Source organism: Leuresthes tenuis, unplaced genomic scaffold (assembly GCF_036924035.1).
Source record: "Leuresthes tenuis unplaced genomic scaffold, fLeuTen1.0.hap1 SCAF_5, whole genome shotgun sequence".
In the NCBI taxonomy this organism is placed as follows: Eukaryota; Metazoa; Chordata; class Actinopteri; order Atheriniformes; family Atherinopsidae; genus Leuresthes; species Leuresthes tenuis.
The window spans coordinates 35,757,176-35,777,212 of NW_027325359.1; the positions used below are offsets into that span (position 1 = coordinate 35,757,176).

Here is a 20,037-nt window from a genome sequence, read left to right on the forward strand (position 1 = left end):
TTATTGCATATCAGGCAAGGCAAGTGTATCTAGAGGCAATTCAAAGTGCTTTACAGCTGCATAAAATCACAAGAAGGCAAATAAAATAATTCCGTAAACATGAAAAATAATCATTTATTGATTGAATCAAAAGCTCAGAGTGCAGATAAATACTTTCAGCTGTCATATTCACAGCTAAATAAACTGTTTTCAGCCTGGATTTAAACATTGTCAGAGGGACTAATATGGTCGTATTTCCTGGTTCTAAACCTGAGATCTGGACTAATATGGTCGTATTTCCTGGTTCTAGACCTGAGATCTGGACTAATATGGTCGTATTTCCTGGTTCTAGACCTGAGATCTGGACTAATATGGTCGTATTTCCTGGTTCTAGACCTGAGATCTGGACTAATATGGTCGTATTTCCTGGTTCTAGACCTGAGCACTGGACGAATATGGTCGTATTTCCTGGTTCTAGACCTGAGATCTGGACTAATATGGTCGCATTTCCTGGTTCTAGACCTGAGCACTGGACGAATATGGTCGTATTTCCTGGTTCTAGACCTGAGATCTGGACTAATATGGCCGTATTTCCTGGTTCTAGACCTGAGATCTGGACTAATATGGCCGTATTTCCTGGTTCTAGACCTGAGATCTGGACTAATATGGTCGTATTTCCTGGTTCTAGACCTGAGATCTGGACTAATATGGTCGTATTTCCTGGTTCTAGACCTGAGCGCTGGACTAATATGGTCGTATTTCCTGGTTCTAGACCTGAGATCTGGACTAATATGGTCGTATTTCCTGGTTCTAGACCTTAGCACTGGACTAATATGGTCGTATTTCCTGGTTCTAGACCTGAGCGCTGGACTAATATGGTCGTATTTCCTGGTTCTAGACCTGAGATCTGGACTAATATGGTCGTATTTCCTGATTCTAGACCTGAGATCTGGACTAATATGGTCGTATTTCCTGGTTCTAGACCTGAGATCTGGACTAATGTGGTCGTATTTCCTGGTTCTAGACCTGAGATCTGGACTAATATGGCCGTATTTCCTGGTTCTAGACCTGAGATCTGGACTAATATGGCCGTATTTCCTGGTTCTAGACCTGAGATCTGGACTAATATGGTCGTATTTCCTGGTTCTAGACCTGAGATCTGGACTAATATGGTCGTATTTCCTGGTTCTAGACCTGAGATCTGCACTAATATGGTCATATTTCCTGGTTCTAGACCTGAGCACTGGACTAATATGGTCGTATTTCCTGGTTCTAGACCTGAGATCTGCACTAATATGGTCATATTTCCTGGTTCTAGACCTGAGATCTGGACTAATATGGCCGTATTTCCTGGTTCTAGACCTGAGATCTGGACTAATATGGTCGTATTTCCTGGTTCTAGACCTGAGATCTGGACTAATATGGTCGTATTTCCTGGTTCTAGACCTGAGATCTGGACTAATATGGTCGTATTTCCTGGTTCTAGACCTGAGATCTGGACTAATATGGTCGTATTTCCTGGTTCTAGACCTGAGCGCTGGACTAATATGGTCGTATTTCCTGGTTCTAGACCTGAGCTCTGGACTAATATGGTCGTATTTCCTGGTTCTAGACCTGAGATCTGGACTAATATGGTCGTATTTCCTGGTTCTAGACCTGAGCACTGGACTAATATGGTCGTATTTCCTGGTTCTAGACCTGAGCACTGGACTAATATGGTCGTATTTCCTGGTTCTAGACCTGAGATCTGGACTAATATGGCCGTATTTCCTGGTTCTAGACCTGAGATCTGGACTAATATGGTCGTATTTCCTGGTTCTAGACCTGAGCCTGCTGTCAAACAGAGAGGAAGCACTGCAACACATTTGCATGGGATCCACTCCCTCTGAGTGGGATCAGTCACCAGCTGGGATGACAGTCACAGACAGCTTCAGGTTAATGTTTAAAAGGAGCTGGTTGTTGACGCGTCTCGGCGTCTCAGAGGTCAAAGGTCGGCTCATGGACTCGGCTTTAAATGTGACTCACAGACGTTGTTATCGCTGCAGGGTGAAGGCGTCCCTTCTGACTGGGTCCAAAAACATGAGTAAAAAAGGCAGGATTCACATCTGTGTCACTCTCTGCCTCTGAGAATAAGACCCAGTCCCACTAAACCTCCGGGTTTCTTGGTTTCCTCGTGTCATCAGCTCTGTTCTCGCTCTTTAGTTCCTGTTTTATTTTGAGGAGTTGCTGATTAGTTGACCTTTATCTCTGGAGTTATCCCTCAGTATACTCCCTCCTGGCTTCCCTTTGCTTCTTTCCCACTCATTGTCAGTTTATTTCTCTTTCTTTTTGTTAGTTATTTCACTCTCTCTTCATTACTTGCTTATTCTGCTCCAGATGTGCTTTTAGCCTCTCAAAACCTCCTGCTTCCTTCTCAGTTCAAAGCGGGCCGAAGTGCTCGAGCTACACGGCCTTCAGGACTTTACACAGTTCAATAAAGCGATCACATTACCGTGCACATGTTAGCTTAGCATGAACAGAAGAAGGTGCTCCTTGCTAGCATGTAGCAGGACCTTTTGTGTTCTCTGATACTCTGCAGCCAGCTGCAGAAAGATGCTCAGGAATCATCCCTTATTGTTGGAATCGTTCACAGTGCTGTATCCTGGGAGGAAGTGGTGGTTACTGCTCTAATTGGCTGGGACAGAAGTAAAGAAAAGAAGATGACGATGGCTGCAGTGATTTCTTATTCAGGGTCCAGGTGGGGAGCAGGATCTCAGAGGAACTAATCGGATGCTTTAAAATCATAGGAATGAGGCTGAAATGATGCATCACTTTGAGAAAGCCCTTAATCTGATAAAGAAACTGGATTTATGCCAATCTGGATCAAACACACACTCCTGGTAACAGAGTTTAAATGGTTTAAACACAGCAGAGGACAGAGTAGCAGCTCGTGTCTGTCATAAAGGTGGGAAAGGAGGGATGAGGCGGATATGGAGAGGTGGAGAGAGGCAAGACTCTGGGATGAAGACCAACCACAGGAAGGTATAAAAGGCAACATGATGCCAAAGGAGGGAAACCGGAGATGGAAGGAGAGACGAAGGACAGAAGATGCAGAGGGAGGAGGGCAGCTGGAGTAAAGGAGGGTGGGACAGAGGCATGATGATGGGGAGAAGAAGAGTGTGAGGTAGAGGAAGAAAGGAAGCATCAATCTGTCATTTACTCTGTAAAGTGCACAAACAGAGCAGCTGGGAGGGAAGATGCTTTCTTACAGTCTGAAGAGTTGTTGCACTTAGAGCTGGAGTGAAAATGAACTTTAATTATGAAGCAGTGCAACGTGTTATCTGCACAGTTTGTCATTACTCCTGAATGAACTCAGAGGGAGTCACAGAAACACCACTTCAGGAAGGAGAGCTCAGCTGAAAGGAGCGAAATGTGGGGATAAGCCTGTGGAAACAGAGCTGACTGACAGCGGGAGGAAATGGAAGTGCAGAAGTGTTGCAGGAGGAAAAGTTAGCGAAAGGAGAGCACATGTGAGCTGAACTGGTGTGAAAGCTTCATACCAGCACCAGCAGAACAAGAGAAGATTTGTGTCCGGTTCTAAAAAATGGATGAAAGCATGAAAGCTGCTTCACTTTCATGTGGAAAAAGTCTGAATAAGAAGCAAGTTTTCAGCAGCAGAGCTCTAAAAAAGACTGAATCCTCTTCTTCATGAGGCCTGGAAGCTGAAACTTATTTATCTTATTATCTTATTTCAGCCGTGCACGCTGTGATGTGTCATGGAGGGAATATGGTCGTATTTCCTGGTTCTAGACCTGAGCACTGGACTAATATGGTCGTATTTCCTGGTTCTAGACCTGAGATCTGGACTAATATGGTCATATTTCCTGGTTCTAGACCTGAGATCTGGACTAATATGGTCATATTTCCTGGTTCTAGACCTGAGCACTGGACTAATATGGTCGTATTTCCTGGTTCTAGACCTGAGCACTGGACTAATATGGTCGTATTTCCTGGTTCTAGACCTGAGATCTGGACTAATATGGTCATATTTCCTGGTTCTAGACCTGAGATCTGGACTAATATGGTCATATTTCCTGGTTCTAGACCTGAGCACTGGACTAATATGGTCGTATTTCCTGGTTCTAGACCTGAGATCTGGACTAATATGGTTGTATTTCCTGGTTCTAGACCTGAGATCTGGACTAATATGGTCATATTTCCTGGTTCTAGACCTGAGATCTGGACTAATATGGTCATATTTCCTGGTTCTAGACCTGAGCACTGGACTAATATGGTCGTATTTCCTGGTTCTAGACCTGAGCACTGGACTAATATGGTCGTATTTCCTGGTTCTAGACCTGAGATCTGGACTAATATGGTCGTATTTCCTGGTTCTAGACCTGAGCACTGGACTAATATGGTCGTATTTCCTGGTTCTAGACCTGAGCACTGGACAAATATGATCATATTTCCTGGTTCTAGACCTGAGATCTGGACTAATATGGTCGTATTTCCTGGTTCTAGACCTGAGATCTGGACTAATATGGTCGTATTTCCTGGTTCTAGACCTGAGCACTGGACTAATATGGTCGTATTTCCTGGTTCTAGACCTGAGATCTGGACTAATATGGTCGTATTTCCTGGTTCTAGACCTGAGATCTGGACTAATATGGTCGTATTTCCTGGTTCTAGACCTGAGCACTGGACTAATATGGTCGTATTTCCTGGTTCTAGACCTGAGATCTGGACTAATATGGTCGTGTTTCCTGGTTTTAGACCTGAGCACTGGACTAATATGGTCGTGTTTCCTGGTTCTAGACCTGAGCACTGGACTAATATGGTCATATTTCCTGGTTTTAGACCTGAGCACTGGACTAATATGGTCATATTTCGTGGTTTTAGACCTGAGCACTGGACTAATATGGTCGTGTTTCCTGGTTTTAGACCTGAGATCTGGACTAATATGGTCGTGTTTCCTGGTTTTAGACCTGAGATCTGGACTAATATGGTCGTGTTTCCTGGTTTTTTAGATGATAAAAAGCTGCTGATGATATTGATTTAATGTAATTGTTCATAAATTCCAGGGAAACCAGAGCAGATTTAGAGCTGATTCTGATGTGTGAGGTGAACATTAGCTCTGGTTCTGACACACTGCCTCACAGCTTACTGCTGAAGCCTGCTGATGGATTGTTGTGATGCAGGCTGCTGTAATGTGGACCGAGGCTGATATTTATCTGCTGTCAGACCACATCCCTTCTATAGAAACAACCTGAAATAGTATATCCCAGTAAAGTATGACTGAGTCAGAGATAACTGAGCCTCTGTTTGCTCTGCTGAAGCTTCATATTTCTCCACATCAGAAATATGACCTGAATGATCTGTGACATGTGTTGAATTAAAGAGACCAGAGATGAGGAGCAACAGCTTCCTTTCAGCCATTGATAGCAGCTGTTTCAGGAGGACCCACACATCCCTTCTTCTGCTTTTCAGCGAGGTGTTGCAGCCAAATGTAAATTTGGACACAAATTACACTAAATAACCTTTAAAACTTCATTACTGTACGGCTATAGGAGAGCTAACGGAGTGAACGGGGCTTAGAGGATGCAGCCTCTAAATAAGGCATTATCTGTCTTTATTTCACCAATACTTTAAGAAGAATGAATGAATGAACGTGTGCTGTAGCTCTGTTAGCTCATAGCTGCTGTTATGTGGCTACTTGCAGCTATAGGAGAGCTAACGGAGGGATTTCTACTCAGGCACTCTACTGGGACCACTTCATCCACACGCCCCCCTGCAGCACAGTTTATTCACTCCGTGCTCTGTGACAGTCGGCTAACTTCACACAGAGTTTGCTGCTGATAGTTTTGTGCAACATGGCAGGATATTTATCAGATTTTGACAACATTAATGATGACTTTGAGTAAATAAGCTGTGCTGCAGGGGGGCGTGTGGATGAAGTCGTCCCAGTAGAGTGCCTGTGTAGAAATCCCTCCGGGTGAGGCGTGCTCTCTCATACAGTAATGAAGTTTTAAAGGTTATTTAGTGTAATTTGTGTCCAAATTTACATTTGCCTGCTTCTGCAAAGCTGAAACACCTCGCTGAAAAGCAGAAGAAGGGATGTGTGGGTCCTCCTGAAACATGCACATGCTGACTATATAGTTGAATTATGTAAAAAAAAAAAAGGTAATTGTGATGGTTTGGTTGTAACAATAAGGAAATACAGGTTTGTTTGTAATATAACTGACTTGGAAGCTTAGTTCTTAAATACTTGGGGATTATCCTCAAGTTCAACATCCAATTTAAAGGGGAACTGCGGTATTTTTAAACCTAGACCTTATTTCTGACATGAAACACGCCCCCCTGCAGCACAGCTCATTCACTCCGGTAAGAACGTCCATCTTACTCAAAGTTGTCGTTCACGTTGTCAAAATCTGATAAATATCCTGCCATGTTGCACAAAACTATCAGCAGCAAACTCTGTGTGAAGTTAGCCGACTGTCACAGAGCACGGAGTGAATAAACTGTGCTGCAGGGGGGCGTGTGGATGAAGTGGTCCCAGTAGAGTGCCTGTGTAGAAATCCCTCCGTTAGCTCTCCTATAGCTGCAAGTAGCCACATAACAGCAGCTATGAGCTAACAGAGCTATGAGCTAACAGCAGCTACGAGCTAACAGAGCTATAGCACACGCTCATTCATTCATTCTTCTTAAAGTATTGGTGAAATAAAGACAGATAATGCCTTATTTAGAGGCTGCATCCTCTAAGCCCCGTTCACTCCGTTATATGGATCTCCAGTTATCTAAATATCTTCCGAAGGACGCCGACTTTCACCAAACTGTTCTCGGTGAGCAGATAAACGTATTTCATGCCAGAAATAAGGTTTAAAAACACCGGAGTTCCCCTTTAAGCACAGAAATATTCTTATTTTTTTCATGATATACGCTGTTTAGGGACATTTTAGAGGAATCAGTGGAAGAATCAACAGAAAAATGTCTTATTTTATTAATTAATGTTAAATTTCTGTTAGTTGGAGTTAACAGCAGCTCCATCATCTCGGATCAAAGTGTAGCATCTAATATCATTAATATGGGTGCAGTTTTTTACTTTAAAGAGGTCAAAGCTTCGGTGGGATCAATGTGAGCGTGAATGATCAAATTAAAGCAGATTTTTCTTATAGACATTTAACAAAGAAGGAAATCCTGTTGAAATGAAGCCTGCGAGGGAAACGTCTTCATTTACAAAACCCAACAAATCTCTGTGATATGTTCAGTGCTTTGTGCAGATCAAGAAAGGAAGCTCATCTGGATATGAAGCACCTTTTAGGAGGCAACTCTTCCTCGCTTACATCGGTTCCCAGGAGCGATTTATCTGGAGCTCGGAGCAGATGAGCGGTCCCTGAAGGAGCCGCAGCTGTGTGAAAACAGCAGCCGAAAAGCTAACTCAGTAACAAAGCTTCACCTTAGCTCACGCCCAGCTGCCATAAAACCTGAAATAGGTCGTCCATATCATGTCTTTGTCTTTCATGTGTGAGTATTTGCAGCTTTTCCACGTTTACTTGAGTCTGAAGCTGTGCCCGTGTCGAGGTTTGATGACACAAAGGTGTAATTAGAGCTCAGACCTCTGCAGCTGCAGCTCTGAGGACTGTTTTTCCATCTCTTCTTCTGTTCTTTTCTCCCTTTTCAGCTACAGCCACACTGTAAAATCAATATTTTGCTCACAAGTGCCAAGAAAAAGTTGACAGTGTTACATTTTTAAAGAATTAGCTTCGTCTTCAACACATGTCTTCATGGAAAAGTCAGCCGTGCTAAAAGGAAACCGCTCTGGGAACATGTAGCTAATCAGGTTAATTAGCAACCAGCCAGTGACATGATGGGTCCTCTGGCTTTAATTACACTGTACAGTGTCCCAACTTTTCTGGAACTGACACATTCAAACTGCTTGATGTGCATGAACAATAACGCCGCTGTTTTCTCCGATATTTTCATGTTTGCAGAGCCGTTAGAGCCGTGTTTCCTTTGCTAACCAGCTCCTCTCCTGCTGTTCTCCTGCAGGCCGATGCTAAGATGGTGTGCGACGTGGTCAGTCGCATGGAGGACACAGAGCCTTTCTCTGCCGAGCTGCTGGGCGCCATGATGCGCCTGTGGTCGGACTCGGGCATCCAGGAGTGCTTCAGCCGTGCCCGAGAGTACCAGCTCAACGACTCAGCGCAATAGTGAGTCCATGTGGCTTAGATTTGTTGACATATTTAACTTCTTTCTGACAAAAAATGAGGGAAACGTTCGCTTTAGAGCAGGGGGGTCAAACTCAAATACACAGGGGGCCAGAGGTTGAACAAATTAACCTTTTAATATGGAACCCAACAAGTTTTGATTTAACAATGAATACTGAACAAGGCTTTTATAACTTTAAAGTCCAGGGGTGTGAAATTGCTAATAATAATAACAATAAAAACATATCAATGGCATATTAAATTAAATTAAAATAAAAATGTAATGCCTCCTTTCTGTTTATGTTTAGCTAAATGTCAAAATTAGCTTCTTACACAGGCTAATAAAAGTGAAAATAAAATAACATAAACCTCTTTTCATCTCCTTTACTTGAGCTGAGTCCAGGTCCTTATATTTGTCCTGGTGTTTCGTTTCATAGTGTCTCTAATATTATATCCTTAGTTACTCCTTAGTTACTCCTTAGTTACTCCTTAGTTACTCCTTAGTTACTGACGCTTTGGCTCCACAAACAGGACAAACAGGTCTGTCTTTTACATAAACAGATATTCTGTCTCCCACCTGTCCAGAAAAGTTCTATTTTCTGCCTTTCTTTTGGCCATTTTTTGGTAGGTAACAGTGACAGCTGTGGTTTGAGGTCTGGGGGAGAGGCGGGGGGCACAAGAAGACCGCTAACATAGATGCTACTGACACAGAGGAGGGGGCGTGTCTGCCTCTGTTCTAACTGACGCGCCAAAATAACCGCAAAGCATTATGGGATTTGTAGTATAAGCGGTGAATGCGGTGTTACAGCGCTGCCGCCGTATAATACTGGCCGGCCAGCTCTAATATTAATTTGAAAATGCCTCGCGGGCCAAATATAATTACACTGCGGGCCATATTTGTAGAGTTTGACAGCTATGCTTTATACAGTCCACAGAAGCATCGCTCAGCTGCAGGATGCTTCGGTTCATGAGCTCTCACACAGCTTCCTGTTTTATTTTGAAGGTTTCTTCACCTGCGTTTTGTCCTGTTTTGCTACCTGTGCGTTTCCTCTTCCTCGTGCACGTGCGTGGGTTCCTGTTTTCTTATTCCCATTTATTCCCACCTAACCCTCGGTTCTTCTCCTTGTGTCGCTCTCATTTGTGATGAAGAGGAAATAAAAAAGAAAGGAAGCTGCAGCCTGATGTTGATGAACACGAGGATTCCTGCAAACTGGACCCATATAAAGCTGGTTTCTAGGTTAATTCTGCACAGGCTCAGTCGCAGCTTGTTAACTTTTTACTTGTTCTCTGACTCTTTCACTCGTTTCACTCTGAACATACAACTAAATTGCATCCCATGTGCTGTCAGTTACAGTTCTTAGAGAGAAAGAAACTCTGAATCACTGACTTCACACAATATTTATGATATATGTGAGAGTGTGTGTCAGCCAATGCTGATTTTCTAAGTACAGATCAATACATGAGTCATTAGTGTCCACACACGGCTGCTTATTTATAATCTTCTGAAAGCTATCATACAGCCGCCATCACCACACACGATCAATCTCCATTACTGGAGCTGATTTACACTGAGTGAGTGTGTGGGTGGGGAGGAAGTGTGAGAGCATGGAGCTCCTGTGTGGAACTAAACATGAGGAAAATGTAGAATGATGGAGAGTCGGTTTGCATCGTGTGCACCTTTCCGAGTGTCGTTAAGCTGCAGCTGAAGCCGAATTGCCCTTCCTGCTGTTTCCTTTGTGACTCCAGCAGATGTAGTCGAGCTTTATCTGATTTAGTTCATTTCCTTTATTAGTTTTCTGCCCTTTTTGGACTTGTTTACATCAGAATGTCTGCAGCTGAAGTCACTCTTTGGTTGCATGAGTTAGTGCTGAGGGAGGAAGATTTCTTCCTGAAACAAGGCTCCAACCAGGGTTCCAGGTTCAATATCTTGCCCAAGGACACTTCCGAGTGTGGCCCGATGAAGCCAGGAGTCCAATCCCTGACCTTCCACCCCATAATGAAAAGTCTGCAGATTCAATTACGAGCTTGTTATTCAAATGAGGCTTCGGAGGCACCACTGAGTCAGTTGTCCTCTGTCAGCTACAGCAGAGACCTGTTCACAGGCTCAACAGCAAGCTAGCAAAGGAAGCTAATAAAGGAAGATAGCAAAGGTACGCCACCCAGAAATGTCCTATGAAGCTGTAAAAAACTACAGGGAAGGAAGGAAAAGACACTAACTCAGTGATGAGCTTGTTATTCAAATGAGGCACCACTGAGTCAGGTGTCCTCTGTCAGCGACAGCAGAGACCTGTTCACAGGCTCAACAGCAAGCTAGCAAAGGAAGCTAGCAAAGAAAGCTAGCAAAGGAAGCTAGCAAAGGAAGCTAGCAAAGAAAGCTAGCAAAGGAAGCTAGCAAAGAAAGCTAGCAAAGGTACGCCACCCAGAAATGTCCGAGTTATCCTGTGAAGCTGTAAAAAACTACAGGGAAGGAAGGAAAAGACACTAACTCAGTGATGAGCTTGTTATTCAAATGAGGCACCACTGAGTCAACCTCAGGTGTTCTCTGCTGTTCAGCACAGTCAGCGACAGCAGAGCCCTGTTCACAGGCTCAACAGCAAGCTAGTAAAGGAAGCTAGCAAAGGAAGATAGCAAAGGAAGATAGCAAAAGAAGCTAGCAAAGGAAGCTAGCAAAGGTACGCCACCCAGAAATGTCCTATGAAGCTATAAAAAACTACAGGGAAGGAAGGAAAAGACACTAACTCAGTGATGGGCGTCCATCAGAAGGGGCAGAAGAGCATGATGAGATTACTCTGAGCAGCTGGAATAAATTATAACGGAAAACTTGCTGCTGGGGCACTCAGTCCGTCAGTTTCCTGCAACGTTTACAGTCATTAACGTGTTCTTCATTGGTTGAGAAATAGGACGTGTGACCTGAGAGCTGTAGAGAAGTCGCAAACCTCTGAATGATCAGATTAAAGGAACCTTGCATCTGATGCAGATGTAAGCAGAGAACATCAGGAGCTAAGAAGCTAACAGCTCCACCAGCAGAGTGGTGGAATGAATGAAATGTGATGGTGAAAAACTTAAAAGGTGGGAAAAACCAAAGGTTGTTTTGTCTAAAATGACTCAACTCAGCTTCCACTTCATGTGTTAAATGTCACATTAAAGATTGATGCATACTTCCTATTGTGATGTGGCCTGTGGAACAAAGCAGCCAATGAGAGGACAGGACCGATATCGCAGCATCGGACCACAGCGTCCCTGCTCCAGGAAGCCTTAACCAGACATTTGATAAGAGTGTAAAGGTGCAGAAAGGTGTCAGTTCACGATCCAAAGCTCTCTGCACACATGGAAGCCGTAGTAGTGGAGGGTTTCCGTGCATGTGTGCAGCCACACGTGCACGTGATGTGTTTTTATTCCATAGAAAGCAGAACGCTGCTGTCAGAAAGCAAGGAGCGAGTCCCGCCTGAAGCTGTGCAGAAGCCCTGAGTGGACTGACCTATTTGCCATAATGCACACACTGTGTAGGACTTACACCCCTGGCTTTGTAACACAGCCGCATCACGTGCACGTACGCACACAGAATGATGCAAAACTGTCAGATGAGCCAGTTAAATGGATGCTTTATTACTCTGAGAGACTGTAATATTACACATATGGAGGTCTGAGCTGAAGCTTCATTTTCTGTCCTTCAACACTAATGATTCCACCTGATAAAGCTACAGATTTCATATTTTAGCTTTAGATCTGAGCTGCTTCTTCTTCTTCTTGCTCAGTAATAACAGGGATTCTTCCTCAGCTCTTTTATATTGTGCCCAGGTTTTATGATGTTGCATCCCGTCGCTGCAGCTTCCTCAGAGCCAGCTGTAAATATGTGTCAGGAAAGCACAGCGGGGACCACATCCAACCACCCAAAAGCTGGTTACTAAGCAACAGCTATGAGTTACAACGGCGCCGCCGACCCTCTTTGAGCTGATGGAAGAAAAAATAAAGGAAATATGTTTTAAATGAATTAAAGAAGATAAGAATTAAATCAATATAATGTGAATACAGGTTTGTCAGGGTTCTGCATCTTTTTCATTGTTTTATTCATTTACTTTTTGGTTGAATGGTTCTTAAAAATGTGGATAATTGTTGTGAAAGAAGAAGATTTTGGGTCCAAATTCGGTTTTACTTGTTGAATCTTCCTGAGAGAAATGAGCTGGAAGCATGTGAGCAGCAGCCATGATCAGAGCTGTCTGAATCCTCCAAAATACTAAGGAAAGGAGCTGCTATGCTTCCTTAAGGATCTCCTTTAGGAAACACCGGACCGGCCTTCAAACTACCGACAACTGACCAGCGTCTTCCCAGTTTTAATATGCCAGATATTCTGCTAGAGAAATTCTCTCAAAATTAGGCTCAGAGTCGCTGGATACGATTAAAGCAAAACATTTATTTCTTGCAAGAAAGCTCAGAGTTGGCTGCTAACAAAATGGTGCTAATGCTATTTATATAGTTTATGCTTTCTGGCCACACAATGTTATGGGAAAGGGACATTCAGGGACATTCAATGTTATGGGAAAAGGCATTTCTCACCATTTAATGTTATGGGAAGACAAGTTCAGACAGTCAAAACACTTTTACTTGCTACATAATATTATGAGAACCAAAAGACAGGAGAAACTCTTATTCTTGCAGCTTTTCTCATAGTATAACCATATGATTTTTCTAACATATTCCCAGAGATTAAAGTCATTCCTGTGGACGTTTCTTCCTCCTCAGGGTTTGTTTCTTGTTAGGATAACTACTTCTTCTACTGAATTCTGCCCACCAACAGTGCAGCCCACACCCAGCTTTAACATTGTGGGGAAACTTTGATTTGTGTTGGAATAATGTTTAATAGCTCTATGTTTTGATTAATCATGTTTTCAGGTTCTTTGTTATGTTTCCTGTCCTGTTTTTCCCCGTCACTTAGCTTCAGTCGCCTGGTTTCTGTTCCACACCTCGTCACCTCCCACAGTATTTAGTTTCCAGGTTTCCCTCCATGTTTCATGCCACATTTTGCCAGGTCAGGTTTGGCCTCATAGCCACAGTTCAGTCTTGTTTTGCTCTTTCTACAGTTAAGTATTTTTAATATCCAGCTCAGCCTTTTTTTCTCGCTTCGAACCCTTGTCTTTGGGACAAATCTTTGTTTTTGGACGTCAGCATCTGGGTCCTCCCTTCACTCTGGCTCGTTTCATAGCCTTGTAATCTATTTATTGCCGTGTTTTAACATCAGATCATAGGTCCAGTCCACTGCTGCTCCCTTTAAGCTCCCCAGCTCCACCTGTTTAGGATGTGGTGCATGTTTGTATTCATTTTCATTCCATAAAAGCCATCAGGGTTGCAGATTTCTGTCTTTTTGTGGCCCATATCCGCTGTCTCCTCCCTTTCCAAACCACAATCTAACCTATATTCCTCTCCCTGTAATCAATACTTCTTATCCCTGAGGCTGTATGTGTATTCAGCCTTTATCTTTTTCTTTTTGAAGTCACTCAAACATTCATCCTTTGCATTAGAAGGAAACGGTGAGCAGATCCTGTTCAGTTGTCTTTCAGCCTGAATAAAGCCACGTTAGATGTGAGAAGTTAACGGTTTTCGAAGCTGCTGGACGCTGGAGGAGGGCTTCACCCTGGATAGCTTCATGCTTTTGAACTGCTGGAGGAAACGGGAGCAAGTCAGCTCAGAAATAACAGCCACCACACAAACATTTGTCCAAAAACAGGACTCCAACCAAAGCCTTTCGGCTTTGAGATGATCGTATTAACCGCTGCACAGCAGGGCGTCCTCCTGCAGCTGCTGAGAGAATGAGTTCCTGCACTGAGCTCCTCGGGATTATTTGATTAATACCTCCACATTAAGAAATAAAGGTCCACTTCCAGGGATATTCCCTTTCATAACTGAGGAGAATCATCTCATTCTCCCACTTTCCTCCAGCAGCAGGTGCAGCTGATGGCTTTTATTCATTTAGTGGGTAGCAGTGAGGAAAATGAAGATGATATTTTGATGGGAGACCATTTGCATCCTTGGAAATACGCACTCTGTATCCAGCAGGGTCATTCTCCCTTTTCCATTTAAAAAAAAAAAGACATTTCTTGGTGTAATATGTGTCTATGGGATGCTGTAGCTCCCATAGAGTGAGCAGGCAGCAGAGAATGACATCTACTATCATTACAGTGACAGTAATCTAATGGGTGGGTGTCATATTGTTGTGTAATAGTGACGGTTTGAACCGACTGAGCTATAACATGCATCATTAGGTTTATGCTGTAATGTAAAGTGGGTTAAAGGACCATAAATGCATCAGTTTCACCTCTTCAGAGTATTTTATTTAATCAATCCTGATCCAGCTCTCATTTATTTCTGTTTCCTTACAAGCAGCCAGACTTTATCCTGAAGTTTTTTCTTTGTTCAGCCACTTAACTCTGACCTTTGACCCATTCAGGCAGAAAAAAGGCTCCTAACTCAAGGGATGAACCAGTGTTGTGTCGACACAGAACAGACAACTTAGCAAAGAAGCCGTTTTAAACTGGATCTTTAGGCACTTTGTCACAAAGACACATCATTTGTTCCATTTCTTTAGCTGCATCTATGAAAAACAGCAAAGAAAACACAGTTTGACAGACAGAAAATAGGATTTCTGCAGCAACAAGGTGATTCCCAAAGAGCTATTAGCTGAAAACTTGGCATATCTCAGCATGGTGTGCAGTGAGTCCTTAAAACATTTGAGGAAACTGGACAAGTGGAGGACAAAAGAAGAAGTGTCAGGCCTAAAAAACTATCTCCAGCAGATGAACAGGATCTGAAAGTGATGTCCTTAAGAAAGAGGAAAAAATCCAGCTGTGACCTGACAGGACCTGAGAGATGCATCTGGACCTTCAGCTGATCCATCTACTGTTGGCCCAAGCCTCATCAGAAATGGTCTCCATGGAAGGGTGGCTGTCAAGAAGCCGTTCTTAAGGAAGGGAAACAGGGAGAAAAGGCTGAGCTGTGCCAAATGACACAAGAAGTGGACTGAAAATCAGTGGCAACAGGTCTTATGGAGGGATGAATCCTCCCCAGAGCCCGGACCTCAACATTATTGAAGCAGTGTGGGATCATCTGACAGAGAACGGAACAAAAGGCAGCCCACATCCAAAGAAGAGCTTTGGGATGTCCTTCAAGAAGCCTGGAGAACTATTCCTGAAGACTCCTTAAAGAAATGACAGAAAGCTTGTCTCAGAGGGTTCAGGCTGTGTTGGAGAATAAAGGAGCTCAGACCAGAGATTCACTTTAAAGCTGCTGAGAACTGAGAAAAACTCTGTTTCTGCCTCAGATTCTGGGTTTATGTTCATGTTTTATCATGTTTCAGTGAATCATTGAAACTATTACTCAGTTTTCCTGAAAATATAGAAAGAAATGAGAGCTGGCTCATATATTTGCACAGAGCAGGAAGAACTAAAACAAGATTTTTTTAATCAAAAGCATGTTTTATATCCATGTTTGAACATGTTTCAGTGAATCAATAAAGAACAAAGGAGCTCAATCATTGACACCAACCAGAAAAGTTAACTAAAAGTGAAATAAAAAAGCAATCTTACAATTATTACAGACAACGAGTGAATAATTGTTTGCATTTTTAAATTAAAACACATAAGAATAAGGATTAATATGGATGAAATCTTTCTAAATCTGTTTATTTGATGAAGATGATGTCATTTCCCCCCGTGTCAGGTGTCAGATGGATGTTATATCTTGCTGTGACAACACATCTGGATAAAGGACAGATGCTGTGAGGGTAACATCTCTTACTGTCTGTCTGCAGCTACCTGGACAGCTTAGACCGGATCGGTGCCACCGACTACCAGCCGACAGAGCAGGACATCCTGAGGACCCGAGTGAAGACCACAGGCATCGTCGAGACGCACTTCACCTTCAAAAACCTGCACTTCAGGTCTGTGGAGCTCACTCTTCTCTTTCCAAACTCCCCGCAGAAGCTCCAGCATGTAATTAATTGGATTAAAAGTGTCTTATTTCTGTGATTCTCTCTGCTTAATGAGGTCAGATTCAATTAGAACATGGAGCCATGGGACTGATGAGGCCAGGTGAAGAAATGGAGGCTCTTATAGTTCTGCACGTGCACGCAGACGTGCACAGCTTGAGGTTCTGGGTGTAACCCCTCAGCTTCTGGTGGTTTCTCAGGATATTTACAAATGGGCCACAGATCCGGAGCCTGAACGTAAATCTCATGATTTATCACCTCAGTATACCGCTTTATGGTGAACATCACCTCACCTGCCCTGAAGCAGCCTTGAGCGTGGCTGTGTGCAACGTGCACATAAAACACAGCCACCGACAGGTGCTGGTATGAAGCAGAAAAAGCCCGAATATCGCAGTAAACACAAGTGTGCAGCAGCAGTGAAGTCACAGCTGTTTAAATGCAGGTGTTTTGAGGTAGATATGCGCCATAAAAAGCTCAAAAAAGAAAGATGCTGGTGAGTAAATGTAAAATGCAGCCCGAAAACTGCAAAGATCTGCCCAAAGCTGAGCTGTTAACACACAGAAATCCACCCAGGATGCCTTGGGCTCAGGTCAGCAGCCGTGTCTAATTACAACCTCCACCTTTAGCTTTAAAAGAGCTGAATTATTTGACTGTTTATGGTTTAAATTTATGGCAAAAACGAGCCTCTCTGGCTGGGTCTGGGCTGATGTTTTAGGCGTTTACTGCTCCGTGGTCCTGGGGATTTTTGTAGTAAAGTGAGAGATGCAGGAGCCCAAAAGCACCATGCTGGTCAGAAGTTGACTTTTATTAACTCATCCAATGTTTTAACAAAGGGAAAATGGGATGTTGCTCTTCCCTTTAGCACATAAAAACATGCCCCCTTCCCAACATACACATATATGCTCTGATAGGCCGCCTCTCCAGTTCAAATGAGCCAATCAGAGCAGATCTGGGGCTAAGAGGACAGTTAATTAACAATGAAATAATACAGATCTTAATTTGTTTGTGCCAAAAAATACAAATTAACTCCTGCAAAATAAATATAGTTCATTTAAAACTAATCCACAAAATGTACAACATAAATAATCCACCTTAATTAACTGATAATATTTCCACCAATCACAACAAGCCCCGCCTCTTTCTGGTCTCTATAAAGGGAGACCTATAGAGGCTCCCTGTTTGAGCCCAGATGCACACAGAACTGGAGAAACCAGGTGACAAATCACATTGTTTCACATTTATGAGGAGAACTGGATAAGAACTATGATTTTTCTCTGTAATAATATCCAGGTGTGTGTCTCTGGGAGAATAAACCTGCTTTTTAACAGCTTCCTTTCTACTGAACCGGCTGTTAAATGCCACCTTTACACCTTTAGTATTGTGTTTAAACCGTTTTATAAATGTAAGAACACCAAAAATAAAAGAAAAGCCACATTTGTAATATTTATTTGAATTCAAAGCTGTTTTTCTTTCAGTCTGGGACTGAGCTTTGCGTTAGATTTCAAAGAAACTGACTCAAGATGTCGGACAAATGATGAAGCTAACAGGCTAATGAAGCAGGCTTTAAGACTGATGGCTGCTTTATTAAAGCTATTATAGCTGATAAAGCTGTATATATGTATATATTCATATAAAACTAATTCATGTGGCGTTCAGGGTACCTTTTTCAGGAATGTAAAAACACTTTGGACATCTTTAAAAGACCTTCAGAGGCTGCTAGTCTCAGCAGATGAGAGTCGGGGGTTTTATTATCTAACAGGAGAGATCCATGGAGCACCTTTAAGCCCCTGAACTGACCTATGGGCTGATGTTTTAGGCGTTTACTCTCGCTTTTTCACGCAGCTCACCAACAGACGGCTGTTTTTGAGGCTCACATTTGACTCGACACAATGGAAAAAGCTGTAAAAGTGTTGTGTCCATCAGGCTTTTCGATGTGGGAGGCCAGAGGTCAGAGAGGAAGAAGTGGATCCACTGTTTTGAGGATGTGACGGCCATCATTTTCTGCGTGGCGCTGAGCGGATATGACCAGGTGCTGCATGAGGACGAGACCACGGTAAGGATCCTTCCTTCACCAAAGCTGCACCAAACGGTGCTCAAATGCATCCACGACCCTTTTTATGGTTGTATATTATAGTATTTATGCATATTTTAGGAGTGAGAGGATGTTTAAGTGGTTATTTCTTTTGTTGTTGAATATAACTGCTCTACTCTGGCTTATCATCACAGCTCAACATGTAAATAAATCAGCAGAAACTCTAAATCTGGAACAGCGAAACAGTGCCTCGTTGCTCTCTTTCTGGTGCTTATGCAAAAACACAAGCGACATCTCTCTGTTTGAGTTGTTTTCTATGCAAATCTGAGCGCTGACCCTGCAAAAAAAGCTGCATTCTGGACCCGAACGTGAGATCGGAAAGTCCTGAGCAGACTTTAGCTTCCTGCTGGGACTATTAGAGTCAAGATATTTCAGTCAGACTATGGTTGAATATCACTAATATTCACTAATGAACCATTTGGATGATATAAGTAGAGGTTTTCTGTCCATGAACATGATATTGAAGCCAGATATTTGCATGTGGGAGCGTTTAAAAAGCCCAGGTGTGACAGCAGCTGAGATAAAGGTCTGATGGTGGCCACAGCCCACCGTGGAACCCAAAACAAACAAGCTCATTTGAACGCACGCTGCTATTTTTAAGCCCGAAGCGTGTCCTCGGTGGGGTTCCAGGCTGGGAAATTGTTCTCAGTAGCTGCTCTATTTATGCAGATGTCATCAAGCATCCCTCTGAGCCGGGAGCACCAGAACAGCATCAGATGAGGAGGGGAAATATCCGTAAAACAGCTTCTATTCACTGGCGGCGTTTATCCCTGTAATTGGTGTCTTTTCCTGTCTGATGCTGGCAGTGGAGGGTCGTGGTGACATTTTGAGAGCAGCTGCATTTGTGAGAATCTTTTCCCTCCTTCTGCATCGCGGAACATTTCCAGGAATGAACACCGATAGAAGAAAGCCACGATTCTGAGGAATCTGAAGTGTATTTTCCTGTATTATGAAGCATGCATTTTTATTTTTATTATCAAACCGTAAACATGAGTGTGGGAGTAATTACCGGGCAAATGAGCAAATGTTTCGGCTCGCTCCCACGTCTTCTGATTCCGCTGATTCAGCAAAAAAAACACTGGGAAAGCAGTCATTAAAGCCACTGATCTGCAGTGATTTTAATCCAAAATCTGCTCTGAACACCAGTGAAGAGAACCCAAAGTTGGATTTTTCCACACTGTCCCAAAATCTACAATCCTGACTGTGTCTTTAAGGTTTTTAGGTCTGGTTTTGATGCTGATTCATGAAGCCACCATCTGTGTTCCTCAGTATATGAAGAGCGAGAATCCGTAAAATCCATTTATAGCGTTTTATGGCCTTCTTCATACCACTTAAACCTATAAAAGTGTGATTCTCTGAGGAGAACTGGATAAGAACTATGATTTTTCTCTATAATAATATCCAGGTGTGTGTTTTTAACAGCCTCCTTTCTACTGAACCAGCTGTTAAATGCCACCTTTACACCAAAAATATTGTGTTTAAACTGTTTTATAAATGTAAGAACACCAAAAATAAAAGAAAAGCCACATTTGTCATATTTATTTTGAATTAAAAGCTGTTTTTCTTTCAGTCTGGGACTGAGCTTTGCGTTAGATTTCAAAGAAACTGACTCAAGATGTTGGACAAATGATGAAGCTAACAGGCTAATGAAGCAGGCTTTAAGACTGATGGCTGCTTTATTAAAGCTATTATAGCTGATAAAGCTCTATATATGTATATATTCATATAAAACTAATTCATGTGGCGTTCAGGGTACCTTTTCCAGGAATGTAAAAACACTTTGGACATCTTTAAAAGACCTT

The 20,037-nt window shown here is 42.8% G+C and overlaps 1 protein-coding gene across 2 annotated transcripts in view; it reads left to right on the forward strand.

The window, feature by feature from the left end:
• LOC140307760 (guanine nucleotide-binding protein G(o) subunit alpha) overlaps positions 1-20,037 on the forward strand; it is a 141,576-nt gene that overhangs the window by 94,781 nt on the left and 26,758 nt on the right. For both annotated transcript variants that reach the window (XM_072386753.1, XM_072386752.1), the window contains exons 4-6: positions 8,008-8,168; positions 15,967-16,095; positions 18,067-18,196. In XM_072386753.1, the coding sequence (XP_072242854.1) occupies positions 8,008-8,168; positions 15,967-16,095; positions 18,067-18,196 (420 nt within the window). The remainder of the gene's footprint in view (positions 1-8,007; positions 8,169-15,966; positions 16,096-18,066; positions 18,197-20,037) is intronic.